Source organism: Tauraco erythrolophus, chromosome 6 (genome assembly GCF_009769465.1).
Source record: "Tauraco erythrolophus isolate bTauEry1 chromosome 6, bTauEry1.pri, whole genome shotgun sequence".
In the NCBI taxonomy this organism is placed as follows: Eukaryota; Metazoa; Chordata; class Aves; order Musophagiformes; family Musophagidae; genus Tauraco; species Tauraco erythrolophus.
Genome location: NC_141470.1, coordinates 31132592 through 31156367, shown reverse-complemented (window position 1 = coordinate 31156367; position 23776 = coordinate 31132592). Strand labels below are relative to the sequence as shown.

Sequence of the window (23776 nt, the reverse complement as noted above, 5' to 3'; positions counted from 1 at the left end):
CCAAAGCTCTGCAAAGCATATTCTCTGAGTTTCAAAAAAAGCACCTTCATTTCTTTCTGCTTTCCATCATGTTTCCTGCCTGTAGGACCATGACAAAACTGTATGAAGATGCTGATTGGTCACGTAAGGATCTTGGAGAAGTAATTATCGAAGCTCGGAAGCAAGCAGCCAAGTGCAAGATGAATGCTTTTTGCTTGAGAAGTCTGAGGAATTATTACAGAGAGCTGAGCCAAAGGACCCAAGCTGGCCACAAGACATCTTTTATTGATCTGTGGGGGCTCATGATTGAATCCATGTTAAATGATGGGGTAATGTATATACATCTTTCTTCTCATAAAGTTGGTGACTTGATCTTTATGACCATTATGAGAAATTAAAACCTAGGAACACCGCTCATCACTGGAATCCACTTGGACATCGAGCCATTGACTGCAACACTGTGAGTGTGACCATCCAGCCAATTCCTTATCCACTAAGTGGGTACATCCATCAAATCTGTGTCTCTCCAATTTAGAGACAAGGATATCATGCGGGACGGTGTCAAATGCTTTGGACAAGTCTGGGTAGATGACGTCATTTGCTCTTCCCTTATCCACCAATGCTGTAACCTCATCATAGAAGTCCACCAAATTTGTTCTGGCATGATTTGCCCCTAATGAAGCCATGTTGGCTGTCACCAATCACCTCCTTATTTTCTATGTGTCTTAGCATAGTTGCCAGGAGGATCTGCTCCATGATCTTGCTGGGCACAGAGGAGAGACTGAGTGGCCTGTAGTTCCCTGGGTCTTCCTTTTTCCCTTTTATAAAAATGAGGGCTATGTTTCCCCTTTTCCAGTCAATGGGAACTTCACTAGATTGCCACGACTTCTCAAATATGATGGATAGTGGCTTAACAACTTCATCCACCAGTTCCCTCAGGACCCGTGGATGCATTTCATCAGGTCCCATGGATTTGTGCACCTTCAAGTTTCTTAGATGGTCTCGAACCTGATTATCTCCTACAATGGGCAGCTCCCCACTCCCCCAGCCTCTGCCCCTACCTGCTGTGACCAGGGCAGCTTGACCAGAGCACCTATCAGCAAAGATGGAGGTAAAAAAGTCATTGAGTACCTCAGCCTTTTCCATATCTCAGGTAACCAGATCTCTTATTTCCTTCCAGAGAAGGCCCACATTTTTGCTAGTCCTCCTTTTATCACTGACATACCTATAGAAGTTTTTCTTGTTGCCCTTGATGTCCCCAGATTTAGTTCTAGCAGGGCTTTAGCTTTCCTAACCTGGTCCCTGGCTGATTGGACAGTTCCTCTGTATTCCTCCCAGGCTACCCGTCCTTGCTTCCACCCTCTGTTAGCTTCCTTTTTGTAGTTGACTTTGTCCAGAAGCACCTTGTTCATCCATGCAGGCCTCTCCTGGTGATTTTGCCCAACTTGCTCTTTGTTGGGATGCACTGCTCCTGAGCTTGGAGTAGGTGATCTCTGAATATTAGCCATGTTTCTTGAGCCCATTTTCACTCCAGGGCTTTATCCCATAGTACTCCACCAAGCAGATCCCTGAACAGGCCAAAGTCTCTTCTCCTGAATGCCAGAGTAATGAGCTTGTTGTATGCTCTCCTAGTTGCCCTAAGGGTCTTGAACTCCACCATTTCATGGTCACTACAGCCAAGGCTGCCCTTGAGTTTCACATTTCCCACCAGTCTCTCCTTGTTGGTGAGAACAAGGTCCAGCAAAGCACCTCTCCTTGTTGGTTGCTCTGTTACTTGAAGAAGGAATTTATCACCAGTGCAATCCAGGAACCTGGATTGCTTATGCTCTACTGTGTTGTTCCTCCAACAGATATTGGGGTGATTGAAGTCCCTCATGAGGACCAGGGCTTGTGAATGTGAAGCTGCCCCTACCTGTTCATAAAGGGCCTTATCTGCTTGGTCTTCCTGGTCAGGTGACCTGTAGCAGATGCCCACTATAACGTCACTTGTCCTTGGCCTCCCTTCAATCCTGACCCATAAGCTCTCAGTTGGCTCCTCATCCATCCCCAGGCAGAGGTCCATGCACTCAAGCTGGTCACTGACATAGAGGGTGACACCTCCTCCTCATCGCCCCTGCCTGTCTTTCCTAAAGAGCCTGTATCCTTCTATTCCAACACTCCAGTCATAGGAGCCATCCCACCACATCTTTGATGCCAATAACATCATAGCCCTGCAGGCGTATGCACATCCCTAACTCCTCTTGTTTATTCACCATGCTACGTGCGTTTGCATGGAGGCATTAGAGTTAAAGCTGACTTACTGGTTGGAGTGCCTGAAATTCATTTCTGCTGCTCTTCAGGTGCTCGCAACGTGTCTTGATCAAGCTTGATATTATCCCTCTCCCCCTTAAAGTCTAGTTTAAAGTCTTGTCAATAAGCCCGGCTAGCTCATGAGCAAAGACCCTCATCCCTCGTATGAAATGCTCAGACTAGATCTAAAGTTATGAGCATACTGATTAAAAGAGTAGCTGTCCAATAAATTTTCGAGATTCTTATGTGTTTACTACAGCTCTACGCTTTTATGTTTGCACTGCTGCAATATTTACAACAGCTGCACCTCGAATGTGTTGCACATGTACCCCATATGTAGTTACTGCACTTTGCGATTTAGTGATGTGAAAGTACATAGATCCAGAGCTCCCAAAACATCTTAGCTACAGAAACTGTGGTTTTGCAGGTGCCTTTCAGCTACTTTGGATTTGATCTCTCAGGACCTTCTGTTCCTAATTTTGTTGTAATGTCACAAGTAAAACTTACTTTGTAAACTAGCAGAATGATGACAGCTGGAGAAAAAGTTTTTTATCTTAGAATCCCTTAAACATGATTTATATTTTGCCTAGGTGCAACAGATATAATGAAATACTCTCATTTCATATCATATGTGACATTGTATTTCTGGCCTCAATGATACTTAATAAAATTTGCTAGAATTTAATTTGGCTCAAGAACGCTCAAAATCTCCATGTCATGTATAAGATAAGCTGTTAGTATTGGGCAGCTCAAGGATTTTTTTCCTCTGTGGATGTTAACTTTCAACATCATTTTCAAAAAAATCTTGACTAGAAGGGTCATTAACATGCTGCCTCGAAGAACTCTTTTGTTTAACAGATGAAATACATGATAATAGCTGAATTACCCAGATCTGCCCTATTTTTTCACTTACATTTAGCAATGCAAAGTTAGAACAGCAATATGAAGCAATTCATTATTGTTGTTGTATACTGAATGTAGAACATGGCTGGTTATCTTAACAACAATTATTCCTGTTCTCACGATTTTCTTGCACTCTTTTATTCAAACACATGGAAGAAAGTTTAAGAGGAAATTCAGGAAAATTATATCTCATATTCAGACTTTATAAATTGATATCTTTAAGGAACTGATTATCAGCTAACCATTTTTTTTCTTTTGTTTTTTTTTCCAAATCCAGAAATGCCACCACAGACTTTCTGATCAACGTCGAGCAGTGAGTCAGGGTCAGAACCCACTGCCCATCTACCTTGCCCTCAATGTCAAGGACAAAGTTGCCACCAAAGATTTTAGAGGTATGTCTCAATTGTGGAAAAGAACTATGTTTTCACCTGGGGAGATACAGCATGGAGATACTGTAAATAATGATGAATTGTTTTCAATTCTCACTCCAAGCCAGGAGAAGTCCTGTTCAAAGATGTAAAGAGTAACTGGACACGTAAAGAGCCACAGAATAGATAGCAACAGTTCAGTATTTTGTAAGATCTCCTGGCATGTAAGTGTGCATATTCAGACTTGAACTTCAGACAGATAACACAACATTGCTCTGTGACACTGTCTCAGATACACTATGAATTCTTAAAGAAAGTGATTCACCAGAGCTTTAATTTTGCTTAATGTGTGTTTTTCATGGTTGGCTAAAGACACTAAAAGCAATAAAAGTCCATCTGTGTTCTAATCCACCTTCCAAGAGAAAAATTCCCACTTTCTACATAAAAAGAAAGAAGCAGCATTTAAATTTTTCTTTAGCTCTGACATTGTTCTTTCACAAACCTGTAGACAGTGTGATAGCTGGTTCAGGGCCGGCTGTCAGCAGGGCTTGCTCAGGGCACGAGCTAAGCCTCTTTGCCTGTGAGGGCTGATGCCTGAAATGTTTATTCCGCATCTGGTGGGTTGACCATTTTTCGCAGCAGAACTAACATTGTTGGTATGTGTATGTTCACAGAGTGGGTGGAGTTTACACCGTACGAGGTGGGCTTCTTGAAGTACGGTGCCTTCATTCGTGCAGAGGATTTTGGCAGCGAGTTCTTCATGGGTCGCCTGATGAAGAAGCTCCCCGAGTCCCGGATCTGCTTTATGCAAGGTGACTCACCAGCCTCGGGGAGTGACAGGATTTTAATACAAACACTAATGATTCTGAAAATTAGTCCCCAGAAACCTGTTGTTCTGCATATGGCAGCAGAGGTAATCGGTCAGTCAGCTGAATTCAGCACGTCTCCTGAGACTTACTTAACTGCCATGGCTAGCAAAGGTGGTTTTATCATTTGGACCAAGATACAATGAAATTAAAATGATGAATAAGTTGTTATCTACCTTCATGAGTGTTTTCAAAGCATCACCATTTCCCACAGCTAAAATTGGATAGAAATATGAAAAAAGTTAGAGAAGAGCTGTGGAAGGAGCAGAAGGCAGTTTCTAAAAGAATTTGCTTGTTTTTACTTCAGCAGTACTTATTATACCTCTCCCACTTCCTAGGAATGTGGAGTAGTATCTTCTCCAAGAACCTCCTGGATGCCTGGCATGCAGCTGACAATTCAGAGGACTTCTGGCACAGGTGGACCCAAGACAAAGTGACCGAAATAGGTAAAACTCAAGTACCCTTTGACTTATGGTCTCCCTCCTCCAGGCCCCTCTCATAGAGTAACTGCACTCACATCTCTCATTTTTTGAGTTTTTCTGTCATCCTGGTGCTCTCAGCCTTGGGGTATGGGAGGCACTGTGAAAATCAAGTGATTTGATTTTACTGAATAGCCAGTGATTTGCTTAAATAGTGAGATTGTTATTAGAAGGAAAGGCACCATCAGACAGACCTTGATGGAAAAGAGATGGGCATGGATACATAAGATGATCCCTAAAATGTTGTGTTTAAAAGGCTTGGAAAGCAGATCTTCCACCAAAGCCTCATGTCAACTATTTGAAAACCAGAGATGAGCCTGAGTGTTTCCTTCCAGTATCTATTCACCCTGCACAGCACATCCCTCCCTCAAAATCTGATTGAACTGAAAGATTTAGCAGAGGTCAAAGGAAGTCAACATAGTGGAGCTCTATTATGCTAGCCGAGAGAGGCAGCTGGGTACTGAAAGACGATTCTTTGAAAATACTCATGATCATCAGGAATTGGCTCAATGGCTGCACTCAGAGAGTAGTGGTCAACGGCTCGATGTCCAAGTGGAGACCGGTCACGAGTGGCGTCCCTCAGGGGTCCGTGTTGGGCCCGGCCCTCTTCAACATCTTTGTCGGTGACGTGGACAGTGACATGGAGTGCACCCTCAGCAAGTTCGCTGATGACACCAAGCTGTGTGGTGCCGTCGACACGCTGGAAGGGAGGGATGCCATCCAGAGGGACCTTGACAGGCTGGAGAGGTGGGCCCGTGTCAACCTCATGAAGTTCAACCAGGCCAAATGCAAGGTCTTACATCTGGGTCATGGCAATCCCCGGCACAAATACAGACTGGGTGGTGAATGGATCGAGAGCAGCCCTGAGGAGAAGGACTTGGGAGTACTGGTGGACGAGAAACTCAATATGAGCCGGCAATGTGCTCTTGTGGCCCAGAAGGCCAACCGCATCCTGGGCTGCATCAAGAGGAGCGTGGCCAGCAGGTCGAGGGAGGTGATCCTCCCCCTCTACTCTGCCCTCGTGAGACCTCACCTGGAGTACTGCGTCCAGTTCTGGAGCCCTCAACATAAGAAGGACATGAACCAGTTGGAGAGGGTCCAGAGGAGGGCCACGAAGATGATAAGAGGGCTGGAGCACCTTTCCTATGAGGACAGGCTGAAAGAGTTGGGGCTGTTCAGCCTGGAGAAGAGGAGGCTCCGGGGTGACCTTATAGCGGTCTTCCAGTACCTCAAGGGGGCCTACAAGAAAGATGGGGAGAGGCTGTTCAGGAGGGCCTGTTGTGATAGGACAAGGGGTAACGGTTTTAAAATAGAGGGAGGTAGATTCAGATTGGATATTAGGAAAAAATTTTTTACCATGAGAGTTGTAGAACACTGGAACAGGTTGCCCAGAGAGGTGGTGGATGCTCCATCCCTGGAGACGTTCAAGGCCAGGTTGGATGAGGCCCTGAGCAACCTGATCTAGTTGGAGATATCCCTGTTCCTTGCAGGGGGGTTGGACTAGATGACCTTTGAAGGTCCCTTCCAGCCCTAATCATTCTATGATTTTATGATCTTCATGTTAAAATTCAGGCAAAGTCAGTGATTTCATAGTGAGCAGACTTGGGTCACGTTTCTGTTGACTATGCTTTTGGAAGGAACTCCAGAATTCTTATGTTTGGGTTTATATAAATAATTTGCAAGTCTGTGTTGAATTCAGCTGGCCACACCCAAACCAAATTGAACAAACTAGTGTTTTTTAAAGTAAATATATTTCTTTTAAAAATAAAACGTTTGGATTTTCCTCTTCTTTTCAAAATAAGCTTCGAGTTTCACGTTTAACCTACATGGAATCTAAAAGCAGTAATCTCCTCAAATGTATAAATTAAACTATCTTCCCTGGTTTTTGTTTGCTTTGAAAAGTGAATTACTTTAACGTATACCAAAATCATGTTGTTTTATGAGAAAAATGCTTCTTTATTCAGATGTAGCCAATCAAGGTTTAGAAAACAAAAGCAAGTTTTTATTTTTGTCAAGAAATTAACTGGAACTTACAGCAGACCTTAGGGAAAAATAACGCAATGCTGACGGCTGCAAATACATGATTTCTGTTGGTAGAGAAGAGTCACCGACCCTTTCTCATCCTTGTGCCTAGCCTCTTCTTAACTGTGGTTATAATTCAATTGTATGTCATTTATGCTGTGTATCTCTAGAGGAACAACCGGACTTGCCGGAGAAGCCATACGAGATGGCTACATGCATGTTCACTCCTGCAAGTGGCCTCTCCACGGCTCTCCGGGATATCCTAACTGACCGCCCTGCTGTCTCCAAGTACCATAACTTCCTGAGAGGCTTCCAGATGCACAACGAGTACATCCAGCAGGACCATTTCATGAAATGGAAAGGTGCGGATAACACTCCTGCCTACATGCCTCAGCGGTCATCAGGGCAGGCGCAGGGGCTGGTATTTAGTGGGGGACATTCGTACATCCTTAAGTGAACTGAGTGGGTTTTGTGGTTAGTTGTTAGTGCTTGCTGAGAGGCGAGGAGGGAGAACAAAGTAACTCCTCGCATCTTCCACTTCCAGTAACACAACTGTTCAATTTTTGGGTCATTCGGTACTGAAAATTCTCACTGGGATGAAAATCGCTGGGATAGGACTCTGCACGTGTGGTACACCTGCCTAGATTTTGGTGCAGTTCATGGGCTTGGAAACACGAAGAAAATATGAGTGGAGGGGCTGAAGGGAGCTTTAGGATTGCTGCATGCTCTCCTAAAGCAAACGGAAAATCCTGGATGTGAAGGAAGCTCGCCTTCCTTTTGCTTTCTAACTTGACAGATGTCTTTCTGCAGTTTGCTAATAACTCTTCATCTTTAATCTTTAGACACTTTACTAGACACGTCTCCTAATGATCTGAGAGACAACTCGGAGCACCTGGAGTTGGTGGATGCAGCTTTCTTCTTTGAAACTAGCTGCCCACCTCTTATGAGACCAGAACGGAAAGTGGACGTCATCATACACCTAAATTACTCTGGTGGATCGCAGACCTTGGTGAGAAGTGTCAAAACTAAAAAGTCTTTGTTTAGTCACAGCTTCTCCTTTGCTGTCCACAATTTTCAGACAGGTATCTGTGAAACGTGGAACTTAGTGGAACTTAGTAATATGGTGTTTCCAAACCTTAGAAAGAAGAATGGAAATTCCCAGAGGGCAAAACTTCTCTATTTTTCTTAAGCTACTTTTGAAACAGCCCTAAGTGCTTCACCAACTAAATACAGAGCAGCACAGCGAATGTATGAGGATTGAGCTCCAACTTCTGTTACAAATATATTTAAGATTTCATAGCACAAATACAGCTACAAAAATTCTATCTGTGATTCACATGTGGAATTTAATCTGCATTTTCCTTATGTGTATAAGATTTTATTTGTCTTTTTACTTTAATATGTGATTTTTTAGCTGTCCAAGAACAACCTAATGAGTGAAGAACATCTTCCTCTTGTTTCTAATCTCTTTTAATAAATACAATTTTTCATTTTAAATAGTGGGCTTGAAGCAAGGTATCAAATACATTTATTATGTTGGCAGAAATCTGATTTGGTTAAAATGGTTATATAAATTTTGAAAGTGGTATTCACCACATAAAAAGAGAGATTTAGGCTTCCAAATATAGATTTGTAATTGTAAACCTGTCCCTGAAGAGCACCACAGAAAACACAAAGTTCACTGGCTAAGATTCTGTCATTTTCTCAACTGAAAGATACTTTAATGCTGCTCTTACATTGTGATGACACATGAGAATTATTTGTCTCTGTACTGCAGCTGAAAAAGACCACATATTATAACTTACACTACATTTCTTTCTTGTACTCTGAATTCTTCTGGAAATATTTAGTTCATACAATCTAAGGTGGTACTTCAATGTTTTGTTAGATAATTTAACAAAGTCAGTCATCACAAAAGCTTTCTGACGAATGCTTTTAGTGATGTATTTTGAAGTCTAAAATATGATAGCTTGAAATTTCATATAATTTCTAAAATTTAAAATTGTAGAAATGGGTAAGTTGCTCTCAAAACCCTGCTAAAGTCTATTAAGGTCAAGTTACAAGTTATACTGCCATATAAATACCACAGATAATGTAACTGCAAGTCTTACTGTCTTGGACAGCAAATTTGTTTAGATTTATGTTTTTCTCACTTAGTTCTCCTTTAATTAATGATGCCCTATAACATGTTTTGAATCAATCTGTTCTGTTCCTAAATCACATTCCCATTTTAGAGATATGCCTTGATGCATATTTAAACCCTCTTTACCATCTTGCTATCAGGTGTTTGCCTGAAAGACTATTTCCAAACAGCTCCTCAGGCAAGAGGAAAACAGTCCCTGGGACTGCAGGTGCTCACAACATTGCTGGCTGTTCAGCGCTATCAGTCTATTTTGTGCAACTTGGCATCAATTACTGGGCTTCGGCAGCAGCCTGATCTTGGGTATATTTTCCATTCCTTACGCTGCTGCTGTTGGGCCATGAGCAGCCCCTGGAGCAGGCTTGCAGATACTTCTCGGAACAGGGAATTCCGTTTCCCAGCATTGAGCTGAAGGACGATGAGAAGAACCTGAAAGAGTGCTACATGTTTGACGGTGCAGACAACCCAGGAGCTCCTCTGCTGCTTTATTTTCCATTAGTGAACGACACCTTCCAAAGATATGTAGCACCTGGTAAGTAACAGTACCCAGCTAACTTTATTGACCCAATAAACTTTCTCTCTCCCTAGGTATTTTTTCCTCATCCCAATAGAAAATTCCTTTGATTGTTTGCTTGTTCCTGCTAGTGAATACATTGCAAAATGGAGTGACACAAACTGTTTGCAAAATCAGGTGAAATCTCGTGCATAATTTTTGTTTGAATCTTGGTGCAATTCAGTGAAAGAAGAAATGTGTTGCTCAAGTAGAGAAATGGGAACTAATTTCTCCTTGTAATCTCCAAAAGTTTACTTTAGTGTGTAGAACAAGGCATATTTTTCAGATTAAGTATTTTTATGTCAGTCAGATCTAGAGGAGAATTACCTCTACATTTGTAGAATGGTTCTATGGAGGGCCACTGTGCTTTCTATTTGGACTGTTTAATGTATTGGTTGTATATGCTGGAAAATCAAAGCAATAGTACATGAACTAATACAGTCACTGTGTCCTTTTGGCCTAGTATTTGAGATACAGGCTTTGTTTTTAATGATGATTTCCAAGGCTACTAATATTCTACTTCGTCCTATCCCATACATCTCTCTGTTCCTTTTACCTTTAGCATGTATTCTACTCAAGAACCTGCAAAAGTAATATTTGAGCATGTGACCATATAAAATGACATGCCATGAGCTGGCCAGTAGAAGGAGCTGGTTGCAATGGAATGCTGTTTAGTGATGTGTGTTTTTTTTTTTTTTTAATTCCAATAGGCTTTGTTCAGAAGTAGATTTTTCAGAAATCATAGCATACTGCTCTTGTCTTCATAGCAACTGCATCTGTGATCTAAATTATTCTTGACATAGTCTATCAGAGTACTGTAATTCCCTGGGACCATACAAACACCTTCCTTTTTTTGCCCTTGACAGGAATGTCACGTAGCGCTGCTGAAATGGAACTGGGCAAGGTTGATATCTCCAGTTTCTCCTCTCCATACTCAACGAGGGAGGTCTCACTGAAAACCGAAGATTTCAACAAGCTCATGAAGCTGACTAATTACAACATCATGAACAACGAGAACACGATCATTCAGGCTTTGCGCATGGCTGTGGCACGGAAGAAACAAGCTCCAAGCCAGCCAGTATCACAAGCACAGTCCTCTGCTTAAACAGCATTTTCCTCTTCCCTTCTAAGTATTTACCATGACAGCACATATGCCATAGCTACTTCACTGTTCTTGGCAGGTGCCATCTCTTTCTAAATAATTAATCTTCTCAAAAAAGAAAACTTGAAGTATTTGTTTCAAAGCCACGTGGTTTGATTTATTAAGCGGTGGTTGCTTTTTGATCTGGAGTTGTGATACCAAACACAGCAGTCTGTTATTAACATCATCTCACTGTGGTTCTCAAGATGCAAAGATTCAGCTTGTGTGTAAGAGGGAAATAGTTCCAGCTCTCTATCTCTGCAATCTCTTATTGTCTTGATGGTTAGTCGCTACTATTTTTTTCATCTGCTAAATATTCTGGCATTTTGTTGTGACCATTGGTAGCAAATCCATAAAGACCTCTTCAGACACAGAAGGTGGTGACCATGCAGTATCCGTTTAAACCATTTTACTTGGTTTTAATAAATTGAATCAAACGGTGTTCTACCTTTTAAGAGTTTTGTTTCCCAGGTGTTTTTTTTGTCATGAACTGTCATGAAATATATATATCTTATAAAAGATATTTGATCTTTCAGACTTGTGTTAGATAATGGATGTATGGATGAGTGGCCTTTTAGATCTTTGATGACATCTATTCTTATCAATTAAATCAAACTTATGAATTTGTTGTAAAGGACTATTGTCATTTCCTCTCACAATCAACTGTGCTCTGTCTCAGATCACCCAGATGTTTCTCCCTGAAATGCAATTTTGCTTCAGCGTCATCTGGAGCTTGTTCAACGTAGTTAATTGAAATAGTACTGAAACAGATAGTATGTGAGGGGGATTGCAGGATATATGGTACTTGCACACACAGAATCACACTGGAGAAATGGAGTAAGATACCAATATGCTGCTCACTGCATCACAGTTGTTCTCTACCTCAACTGGACACTCCTCAGTGTTAATTAGAGTTGTTGTGTTTTGTTGAGGTTTATTTGTTGGTGGTGGGCTTTTTTTCTTTCTCTTGTATGGGGAAGGTTTTGTTTGTTCGTTTGTTTTGTTGTTTTTTTTTTACCTGTGGGCAGACACCATCTTCCACCGTCTTGGTGCTTGCTACTGTAGCCTTTCATCCCCGAGTCAGACTTTCACAGGGAATGGTTCAGAAAACATCAGTTCAGCTGCTGCAGAAGCTAACAAAACAGTCCAGGCTTAGCTACTTTCAGATCAGTTTTCTCAGTTTTGAGATAAACAGCCAAGGCTGTTTGTCTGGTTGGTGGTCTCTTTTGCCAGACACAACGCTAAGAGGAGTGTTATCTTGTGCCATTTCACATCTCTCTAATCGGAAGGATATTAAGGGTAGATTCCTAATCCTAAAATGCTTGATGACTAAAGTAATTTTCATCCAGTGAAAAGTTGAGAGGCCAGAATTGACTCTCTTTATTGTGCGTTTTCCTGGGGGGGCGCTGTGTGTAGAAGGGGAAGACAGATTGTGAGCGTGTAGTATCAGTTCCTGCAGTTCTCAGGTGGTCATTTCATATCAGACACCTGGGCATGTTAGTAGCTAGACCTGTGTAAGGGCTATTCATGAGCATATCTGCTGCTGCATGGTTTTCTGCCAGAAAATGGTAAAGTTGAGTGTCATTTTTATTTCATAATTTGATGACACTGCATCATGTTTAAAATGTCTAGATGTTAGCATTTAAGATGTATGCCCTAATTTAGAGGAGAATTTGTTCTTTTTGTCTTGGTTTACGCAGACATTTTGTGTTTGTGTAAGGGTTCCGAAAGCAGGAAAACATCTATCCACCTGACAAGTATACAAATGAAATTGGGGAAACATCTACCAGCAAGCAATCCTCTACCTCCAAGAAAAAGAAAATAAATAAAATTTTGTTGAAATAGAAGATCTTTTAAAGCTAATTCATCCACAATACTTTTGATTGTTGATAGGGTGTTGTACAGCTCTGTTTTCCTCTAGCCCACGAGTAGCTGCTATTATCTTCTCTAATCTGTGCATTCCTTAGGCTGCCAGGTCACATATATCCATGCACAAGTGCTGTGTGTTATCACTCCTTATCTTGAATTGCTAATAACATTTGGCATCTTGGTGTGTACAGCCTTCCCCCAAAATACACCTCTGGTGTTTAGCTATCAAATAAGCTTAGCAAACTCCCTCCCCTTCTCTCTTCATACTTTCCCTTTCAGACAATGAGGAGGGTGGGGCATGGGTAAGCCATTTGCTTCTCAGCAGTTGCCTCCTTAAATTTAAGGAGGAACTTTGTGAGTCACTGCTCTCTGTTGCCTCTAACAGTGAAGTGACATCTGTATCTGACCTGTATGCAACTGGGAGCACAATGGGATCGTACTGGAGTGCTCATGAGGTAAGAGCCCGAAAATTCAGACTGTAATTCATTAGAAGCTGAAGATGACCTGAGGTGAGTTTGTGACTGGGATTCCAGGGCCTAGAAGACTTGGGAGCTGTCAGTTCAAATTCATGTATATTTTAACTTATTTATGTCAGGATGACTGATAGCTTTGCTGATATCGGCTGCCCATTGGAGGGACTTTTGGTAGCAGAGAGAAGTTCAGCTGCAGTGACTGGTCCAAGTGGAGGCTGGGAAGCAGTCTGAGGCATTCCACAGGAGCTTGCTGTGGATCGGGGCTGAATCTGTGGTTTGATGCAAGCATTATGTAAGTTGGGCTCTTCCACAGCGCAGATCTGCCAGGTCTGAGTATAGTCACAGGCTATGTCCAGGCAGGTGTGCCAGGAGCCACCTGGTAGTGGTGTACACAGGACGGTCACTGACTAAAACCAGTGATTAATCATAGACACAAAGGTGATACTAGTGTGATATTTGTGCATGACTGACATCCAAGAAAATCTCGGTTTGCCTTTGTCCATAATTTCGGTGACTATTTTCTTTATTATTACTTTTTTTTTGGTGGAACATAGCTAGAAGAGAAAACCCTAAAACTACCTGTTGGGCTCCAGGGAGTCAACATACTCTATGCTCTTCTCAGCTCTGAAATTAACCTGCTGTTTGACTATGAGCAAGTTATTCAATCATTCTGTGCTCTGCTTCCTCTGTTGTAAAATGTAAATTATATAGCTTCCTTCCATAACATGGATGTGTGTTAGCTTGTGTGAGTTGATACTGGGAGACCTCAAACACAGGATTCTCATGGCTTAACAAATAAAAAGCGGGAATGTCTAACTAAACTGGCTAAAGAAACACTAAGGATCTACAGATTCATCCTTTTGAAAAGCGAGGAAAGCAATGAACAGAGTTTTGCAATGGTCTTTGTGTGGAAAGTACATGTACAAAGCAAGGAACGCGATTGACCTCTCTGCTCTTCCCCTTGCCGTTAACCACTGAAACAGCCTCCTGAGAACGATTAAAAGTAGAGGCTTCTTGCTGATGGCAGGGCAGGGGAATTATTCCATACAGAAGCTGAATCCAAACAGAATACATTAAAACATGCCCTCCTGTTTTGAAGTGAGAAATAAAATACAGACCAAGATTGGCTTATCATAATTCAAGAATGATAGAGGAGTTTGCATCCAGCTCCTCAGCTGGGTCAGTTCCTAACTGGAAAAGAAGTGACATAATCCCCCTAAAGAGATTTAATGGAGTTATTTTGCTAGCAGAGAGTGGGAGAGGGATTAGGTAATGACTTCCAGTGAAGCAAAATCTAAAGTTTCAGGCATTAAATCTGCAAGAATTGATAATTTGTTTGGGTTCTGTCTAGTTATTTATCTCTCCTTCTGTGCTTGATGTTTCAGCTAACAATCCTTTTCGCAAATATCCAGCATCTGGTTTGGATGGGGAAGTCTCACTAACATCTCTTCCCCAGCTGTTTTCTTTCGTGTAGGTTCTGCTGTGTTTGTGCTGGTGGTGCCTCACTCAATGAGCAGTTTCATTTTCCTCCAGGGTCATGATGCTTTTAAACACAGCTAAGACATGGAAATCTATGACATCGTGATGAGACGTTTCTCCGTGGATTGTTTCTGTTTCCTAGCGATAGCTGAAACTTAATGTGTTTGCTCTTCACCATTTCTGGGAAAAGTTCCTGATAAAGATTTTAAATGGAAAGCTGGAATTTTTACTAAATAAAATTATCTGAAGAAAATATCTGCTTTCTGTGTGAAATTTCCACTGTTCAAGAGAATTAAACTTGCTTTATCTTTGTCTAGGGATGTTTAATGGAGGTGTTTCTCATGCACCCTAGCCCTTTGCTAGCTTATTTTTCCAGCTTGATTGTTGATAAAGATTTCTTTTAAATCAAAATATCCTATCATGTAATGCAAGCATTAATTTCATTTAAAACCATTTCTCTACATCATCTATTTTACTGTTATTTCTTCCATCAATGACATATATACACTGAGGAATATTTCCTCTTTCTGCCTCTTTTTTTAACTCTGCACAGACACCACTTTAACTTCCAAAGCAGTGCAAGTAGTTCATCTTCCAATTTTGCTGCATGGCTTCGAAAATGTCAACATGCACTTATGGGAGGGCATGTTTTATGAAGCATAAAAAAATGAATATTCATGCAGATAATAACTTTGTCATTTTTCTGCAGAATGAAGAATGCCCATGCTGCTCACTCTCTGTGAAAATCATAAGAATGAGAAATCTGAGAAAGACAGATCTGTGTGAGTATCACAGTCTTTCCTTGCGGTTGCCAGTATTGCAGTTCTGAAAGCAGAGAATATAAGCAAGCACTGTAATTTGGATCTGTGTATGAAGTGTCACCATGGTTTCAAATGTTGATGCATATTCAAATTTGGACTATTCTTACAATTCAGTTTTGTATAAATATTGTCTTTCAGTTTATAGAATGTTATTATTAGTGAAAATATCAAAGGTCTGCTGTGGTGGACTGTAAAGTATCTTAACTGCTAGCAAGCTTCAGAGCCAGTTTTGTGGAACAAATTCAGTTAATTCTCAGTTGTGGTTTTTGATGCACTGAAATGCAGGCTGCACCTCTCCTTCTCGACAAAAATATCAGAACTGATGTCGATGGGCTGCCAGAGACTGTGGGGTAACATGGGAGCTTTGGTATCATCTTCTGTACCTGTCTGTTTTTTGCAGACAGCTGATATACATATAGGTGCCTCTGAATCTCTATTTGCTTAAAAAAAATAAAGAGGAGCATTATATATGTTATTGTCAAACAACTTTTTTTCTGTCAGATGTTTACTGAAATTTATTAAAAATACCAGACTTTCAAGGCAAAACCAATACCATTGAGAAGTTTCTGGGGACTTAGTGGAATGGGTGGAAGTGGAAGTGAAGAGAGAAATGCCTCATCAGTTAGTCAGGTAGGAGAAAGTGAGCTGAAGGTTGACTCAAATATCTGCCTCAGAGAGAAAGAACAGGGCAGGAAAGCAAAGGAAAGGAAGTCAGTATGAACCTTTGCATATTAAGTAAGACCAAGTAAAAGCAAGAGTATTTGTCTCCATGGAGATTACTGCTCAATTATTGCTTTTCTGCTATTGAGCCTAGCACAGGAATATTGCCTTTTCTTGAAAACAGTATGTTTTCAGAGAAGAATGAAAGGATGGTTCAGTTCCCTTTCTGTCTTTTCAGTCTCAGCTGAGCTGTTTTCTGGCATAAATGATACAAGTCCAGAGGAACGCCTAAGTTGCCTGGACAGCCAATAGCATTAAGATAACCACCTACAGAGTTGATTAACAAATATCTGCCTTTGGTCTTAAAATCAGGACTGTTTATTTCTTACTCAGCATTTTATAATGCTTGGAAATGACAGTCTTTACATTCGTGAGGACTAAAGAACTTTTAGAAACCCACAGCTATTTGTCTTAGCTCTTTATCTTCTATTAGTCTTTATTCTATATCTTCATTTTGAGCAGATGTTTGGCTGCCTGATTGCAAGTATGAAGCTGTATCACTGGAAATTTGCTTCCGAAGTCAGATGTCGAGGAAGGTCTTCACTGGCAAGAGCCAGAAGAAGCAGTGCTAGGTGCCAGGGTCTGAGAGGAGTAGCCTTGTCCGTTCCCCATCCCTGTTGCCTTTCTTTATTGTGCAACAAAGCACCACATTTTGTTTTCCCTCTGATAATCAGGAGTAAATTTTCTGTGGCACAGCAAAGAAACAGTGAGATTTTATTCGCACCGTGCCTGTATGCTCTCTGAGCACTTAATTTTATTAGTGGAGCCATGCCAGGCAGTGTGACTCATCTCAAGAAATGAAACTGTGTTAAAAAGCATTAAATTGAATTAGAAAACCAGTGAGAGAGTGCAGTAGGAACCTTTACATGGCAGTCCTTCCATTCTTGACAAAAATGTTGTGCAGAGAGGTATTAACACCTAAACAATGAGAGAAGTCCTCAGAGGAAGACGTCCAAAGGCACCTGTTAAAATCTCTGTCATGGGAAAGAGAGGTATTAGCATGTTCACTTTGTAGTCCATATCACGTTCAGAGAGGTTTAGGCCGAAGTGCATTTATGGGCAGTGAGACGAGTGGAGACTTTGAAAGCAAACTGGAGAATCCTAAACTATGCATTTCATTGTGCATGAACAGGGTTACTTGAATTTAGCAACAATGATTTAAGAAGAAAGTAAAGATAACTTGTTAGGCCTATATATCTGTATTTCTGTAGGTATTTACTTTCCCAGGATTAGTCTTTGCTCAAAAGTGATTTACTTTTTTATTTATTAAATATATTTTGTGGGAATGTATTTGTCATATAATTAACATATTTATTCAAATATTTGTAAATATTTCAAATATATGTAGCTCAAAATATATTTCAGGAAAAATATTATATTTCCCACTCACATTTATTTGTTTTAATCACTATTTCTGTACAATTTAAAGTTGTTAAGAGAGATAGAGTTGAAAGATGGCACAGAAATAATTCAAACTCCAAAGAACCATCAATACTTTGTTGGAGTCAGTCTTATTAGATCAAACTGTGGTTTCTGGAAGACTGCCTGTCAAAGATGAGTACGCTTTGCATTTCTTCAGCTGTGGCACTGCACAGCTTAAGCATCCTCCTTGTGCAGAGGGACTGCTATCCACAATCTACACTGTCCATGCCTCCTTAGATCTTGCACATGTCATATATCATAAGACTCATTTTTTTATTATAGGATAGCTGTGGCAATCACCTATAATCATGGTCTCCTGACCTTTTTGCTTTGTGTGAGACAAAAGTTTGCATTTGTATATGGTGTGAGCATAATAACAAGAATTAGGCTACTAATGTGTGCTGAAATCTGATAGGACTAAGGCTTACTCATGAATCAGAAGGGTTTGCTCCTACGTTATGTAGGTTTGCTCCTACGTTATGTAGGTTATCAGGCAACTATAATCTAAGCAGTACATATCATTCCCAAGACACACCTGTTACAATTTCTGGGCATGTCTGAGTTTGGCTAAATTTTCCCTGTCAAAAGTTGTAAGAATAGTGATACCAGATCAGTCCAAAGTTTCATATGTATCAACAGTATGTCCCTAGAACTAGCCTATAATAAATGCTTTTGGGCAGGACAAACACCGAAGCATGCTTTTCCCTGCCCCACTCTCCCAAGAGACCTGTGATTCATGAGGTCTGTGACTCAGAGATTTGGGTCCTGGGTCAAAAGTAGTGTTTGCATTTAATCACCATAGCCAAAATTCTTGACACTTGGAGGCCACTAAGGGATTTTACTTTGATGTCTTTCAGCTCATTTTGCACAGGACGGAGACTCATATTCTCTTTCGTAGTGTCATATGAAAACATCAGGTCCAGTTTCAGGATGTTATTCTTTGGGGAGGTCTCTATACTTATATTGCTAACTAAATAGTTATGGACGTTTCTTTTTTTCTCTTCTTTGCCTTACGTGGGCAGCAGAAATGCCTACTCAAGAAAAGCTGGTCCTTTTCAGGCTAGCCTGAAAAGGCCTTTTCTGCATATTAGTTAGGGTTAGCGCTTACAGAAAGAAAACTGTCCCTTTGCTTTGCATTTATTCCAAAAACAGCAGAAAATTTATCATTAACATCTGCATGACTGCATCTGTCTCTTGCTTCAAAATTGCAAAAGTTTTGTGGCTGTCACAAAGCTTCATAAATCATAGAATCATAGAATGGTTTGGATTGAAAGGGACCTCAAAGATCATCTAGTTCCAACTCCCCTGCCATGGCCAGGGAAACCCTCCACTACACCAGGTTGCCCAAAGCCTGATCCAACTTGGCCTTGAACACTTCCAGGGATGGGGCATCTACTTTTCTGGTCAACCTGTTCCAGTGCCTCACCAGCCTCTGAGTAAAAAATTTCTTCCTTATATCTAATCTAAATCTGCCCTCTTTCAGTTTAAAGCCATTATCCCTTGTCCTATCACTGCATGCCCTTGTAATACGTCCATAATTTCTGCAAAATCTGAATTCACTGACTGGATGGTGCTATTTCTCTGCAACTATACAGGATGTTATGTGGAGATTTTGGAGAGAAGTGTTTAATCACCCATAGTCTGAACATTGACCGTCCAACCAGGCTCACTTGAGGCACCAGCAAAATAGGGAGCCATTGGCAGCATCAGGAGCAAGTGTCACAAACTGGGGTGCCTGGGCTCTCCACTTTCCTGCACCCCAATTGCAGCGCACAGAGACAGAAGAATGGCTGTGCTAGATCAGACCAAAGGTATCTCCTGCCCCATCTTTGAGAGTGGCCAAAGACAGGTGCCTGAGGAGGAATATGAGAGTGGAGTGAAAGCATATAGTGCACTCTGGATGATGTGCTATCCCAGCCTTTGATTACTTCAGAGTTGGTAAATTCTCAGGCCAAATACAGCTTTTTCTATGAATGCAGCAACACCTCCAGTCAACTCTTGAACCTACACAAACTCTGTGCATCAACAACAAACAGTCTTTGTCCAGCCTCTGGTTTCCATCTCACAAAAACCTTTACTGCAATCTCAATGCCTCATCCTTGTAGTGGCAAAAATGAGTTTTGTCTTCATGCTGAAAGGCCTCAAATTTGTTCTGCTGTTCAGTGACTTCCCATGATCTTCCTTTATTTTCCCTGTCAGATGACATAGTGCAGACTGACTTTCAGCAGGCCTCCCGCATGTGGGAAGGGATTGGTTGTTACAAAACTCTTGTTTTCCAAGGGCTGGTCCACCAGCTGAGATCACTGGAAGAGGGCATAGCTTTCATCTTCAAGTCCCTCCACCCGTTTCTCCATAGAAGCCTTTGAAGGCCTCTTGAAGCAACCTTTAAGCAGGGCCCTGCGTTTCCACCAGTTAACCACGGGAGAGTTTCTTTCTGGAGAGACTTCTCTGCCGGCCAAGTACCGCTGCATTTCCCCCACTGCGTGCCGATCATGCCCAGAGCTCGGCCCGCGCCGTGACCCCCCACAGCAGACCCTGCGTCCGGCGCGCTGTGCACGCCTGCCCTGCGGTGCGCGCTCCCATCGGCCGCGCTCCTGCCAGCCACGCTTCCCAGGGGCTGCCGCCGTGGTGGCGGCAGGCGCGGGCTGCCTGGCACAGCTGGCCAATCTGGTTCAGCGCGGCATTTTTCTCGGTAGCAGAATTTACTGGTCTTCCAGGAGGGAAAATAAGTATATTCCATGCTGTGTAATTTCATAGCCAACTCCCAACACTACACTGACCATGGATTTCAGAAGTTGGAAAGTGGTATTACTAATCTTTTTCCTTCTGTCACCTAAATCCTGTGTAACTCCATCACAATAACAAATTGACTTTCATTGCCATGTTCTCCAAAGGAAACTATTGTGAGCAGAAAGGACTGACTGAAGACATGCACACAACATATATACTTCTTAAACTGAAAGAGGGTAGATATAAGGGACTAGATACAAGGAAGAAATTCTTCACTCTGAGGGTGGTGAGGCACGGAAACAGGTTGCCCAGAGAAGTTGTGGATGCCCCATCCCTGGAAGTGTTCAAGGCCAGGTTGGATGAGGCATTGAGCAACCTGGTGTAGTGGAGGGTTTCCCTGGCCATGGCAGGGGGGTTGGAACTAGGTGATCTTTGAGGTCCCTTCCAACCCTAACCATTATATGATTCTATGATGCTTCTTCCCTTTACCTTTGACCAGTGTGAGGAGGCAGCAGTGGCCTTTCTGCAAAGAGGACAGGCAAGCAGCGTGGGCAGTACCAGCAGGCAGCTGCCTGGGCTGGCCAGTGCTAACGGCATGCTTGCTTTTGGGTGAGATTGCTTCCCTGTTAAAATGAACGTGGTCACTGACTTTTGCCATGGTTGAGAGAAATCCTGGGACATGGTCATTAGAAAAAGAGTGCTGGTGTCTTTGCAGGGCGTCTCACCTGAGTTTCTGATGCTGCTGGTGGCTCAGATGGGCTGCATTTGCAGTAACAGAGAGAAATCCTAAAAGCAGTCCAAGACGAATGTTTGGCAATAGGAACTTGGACAGAGAAATAGCTATGTGGATAGCTGCCAAGTTGCAACAAGGCTTGTAAACAAGGATTTCCTAACTGGTTAAGAAACTGAAACAAACAGGTATAAAAGCAAGTGTTAATCACCAGAAACTCCTCCCTGTGATGTCATATCCTGAAGCAGGGCTTTTCTTACTGTAACTATAAGGTGATTAGATCAACATCGAGATCTAATTGCATATCTACTAAGGCATCTGACAAAATGGAGCCATGGTCCTCGCTGATGTTTATAATAACAAAGTCATAAGCACAGTTAATAATGTGAAATGTGAATAACAAATTAATGGGTAATCTCAATGAATATCATGTGAATCAGCTTCGTGGTTGCAGTTAACAACCTCTGCTCCTTTCCATTCAATCTTCCATTTGGTTTTATCCACTCACGTTACCCAACTCCGCTCCCACTCTTCCTCAGTTCATTGCTGCAATCTAATCACATGCAAACCCCTAGTTTCTTTCAGATCCCCCATTTTATGTTCTCCAGTCCAAGAGATTATTTCCAGGTTTTTCCCTTTCTGAAGTCTTTAATGTATTGTTGGCAGAAACGCCAAGATAGAGTGTATTGTATAGAGTGTAGTGTATATTGTATGATATACAACTGTATTGTATTGTGTACAAGGTAAGAAGTGGAGATGAAAAGCCTGCACTGTGCCTTCATAGCAACGTAAGCTGCCACTAAAAAGGATAATGCCATATATGATCAAGAAGCTCATTAATATGTTATTCATTTAGGGATTTTGGTCAGGGCACCTCCTTACAGCTGTGGAAATAAATGTATCTCTTCTGCTAGGTATCAGTGGATTGTGTCTAGGTACACATGCATCTTCTTGCAGCCGTGCTGGCTTCTGTATACTTCTGTGTGCAAGAACACAAAGCTGTTCTGATGGTTAAAGGTATCATGTGCGATGTTCCCCCATGACTTCCTCCAGACTCTCAGCGTAACCTTGGAGAAGATGGGTTTCCTCAAAATCTTAGTTCCACATCTCTAAAGCAAGGGCTGCAGCAAGGGTGTTAGAAGCCTCACAGGGGCATTCAGAGGTTGAATGATTACTAGCTGAAGGACTGGTGAAAGGAGTCAGTGACCTTAGGTAAATGTTAGGCTCATCTTTATCTCAAAGTCAAAGGTGAGAGCAGGTACTATGTTCTAATGCTGTACCAGCACAGGTGGTATTGCAGCTGTTATCCTTCACTGAATGGGGATGCTCTTTAAAGCTTTTTGTGATGGTACCACATGTTCCTAGTAGACTTCAATACCCTCTTGTTTACAGGAGGCTTTTAGTTAACAAGTGGTTGAAACAAGTTTTAAAATGTTTTATAATATTTTTAAATGTCAAAACCTGTTTTAAAACAGGTTTGGAAAGGGTGGAGGCAATGGAAATGAACATGGGAGAAGCTTGGGTGGAGAAGAGAGGCTGGAATGAGTAAATGATGATAGCAGCAATGTAGAACTGCACACTGACTTGAGAGGACACAGGTCCATAAAGCAATTCATGACCCTTCACTTCTCTGCCCTCTGGCTGGCGGAATTAAAAGGCAGTGGCAGGCTCTGCTCAGGACATGACTTTCTAGTTTGCACGTGAAATGTTCCAACAAACCCAGATGGATGTTTCTGCAAGAGCTGAGACACATTTCATGAAGTACTGTGCTAATAAATAACATAGGACAAGACTAGCATGCAGTTTCATTCAAATGTATGTCAGCAACTTCAACAATCATCAACAGATAATGATGATGAAGTATGTGCTTTGATTTCTGAATAGGCTTCCTATATTTGCAAATTTCTTGGGGCTGAGTTGTGTAAGACTTGACCACTTATGCAACTAAACTAAACATTGCCTTTGTCCATGCTTACAGTCTTCCCCATCTTCTTAAAAGTTATTGTATCTTGGCATTTTTGATCATACTTAATAAGGACCACATTTTACTCTATATCCTGCTTGCTATTGCACAACAATGTATTGAATTTGAGACTAAAGTATACTTTGCTTGACACTGAATAATAACCACAAATTGAATATAAGCAGATCTGTGTTTACAGTACTATTAGTTTTTAAGTGGGACATTCAAAGAAGTTCATAAAGGACATGAAGCTTGATACAGACATTTACTTATTGCAGGACTTGCTTCAAGGCTTTTGAGGTATTCCTTTGATGAGGAAAAGAAGGTACAACTTCTCATCTTTGATATTTCATTGTGAAAATACATTTTAGTGTCTTTTTTTCATCAATTCCCAAAAGATTTTTCTTATACATTATTAATGAACCTGCAGAATCAGTTCTATTTCTGTCCTGGTTGTTCCACTTTCATCAAGACAGCAATATCTGCAATTCATCCAGTTTGCATTAAGCAGTGTGACTGATATCTGTAATCAGTGATTCATTCTTTTCCCCGTACCCTCTAAGCAGAGACTTGTTTTGTTTTATGCATCTGTTCTCTCTTAGTGCTTTTTCACATGCATCTAGATGAGATTAAGTGTGCTGCTGAGGTGAGCTGTATGCTAAAAGCCCAATGTGATAAGGCTTGTGGTATGCCGTAGTCCCCATGGAGGTTTACTCTGAAGACTCAGAGCAGTGCCAGGGAAAGCCTTGTCCACAGGCAAGATTCACAGAGCTTGAGGACCTTTATCAGCAATGGTGTCCAGAGAGGAGCTTCAGGCCACCTTTTTGCT

The 23776-nt window shown here is 41.5% G+C and overlaps 1 protein-coding gene across 1 annotated transcript in view; it reads left to right on the top strand.

The window, feature by feature from the left end:
- The window catches only part of LOC104371352 (cytosolic phospholipase A2 epsilon), a 29877-nt gene extending 19173 nt beyond the window's left edge, over nt 1-10704 (top strand). Inside the window, exons 13-20 of the mRNA XM_086613673.1 lie at nt 86-308; nt 3449-3563; nt 4214-4351; nt 4744-4851; nt 7077-7268; nt 7749-7915; nt 9395-9578; nt 10466-10704. Of these exons, the coding sequence (XP_086469799.1) occupies nt 86-308; nt 3449-3563; nt 4214-4351; nt 4744-4851; nt 7077-7268; nt 7749-7915; nt 9395-9578; nt 10466-10704 (1366 nt within the window). The remainder of the gene's footprint in view (nt 1-85; nt 309-3448; nt 3564-4213; nt 4352-4743; nt 4852-7076; nt 7269-7748; nt 7916-9394; nt 9579-10465) is intronic.
- The last annotated feature ends 13072 nt before the right edge of the window (nt 10705-23776 follow it).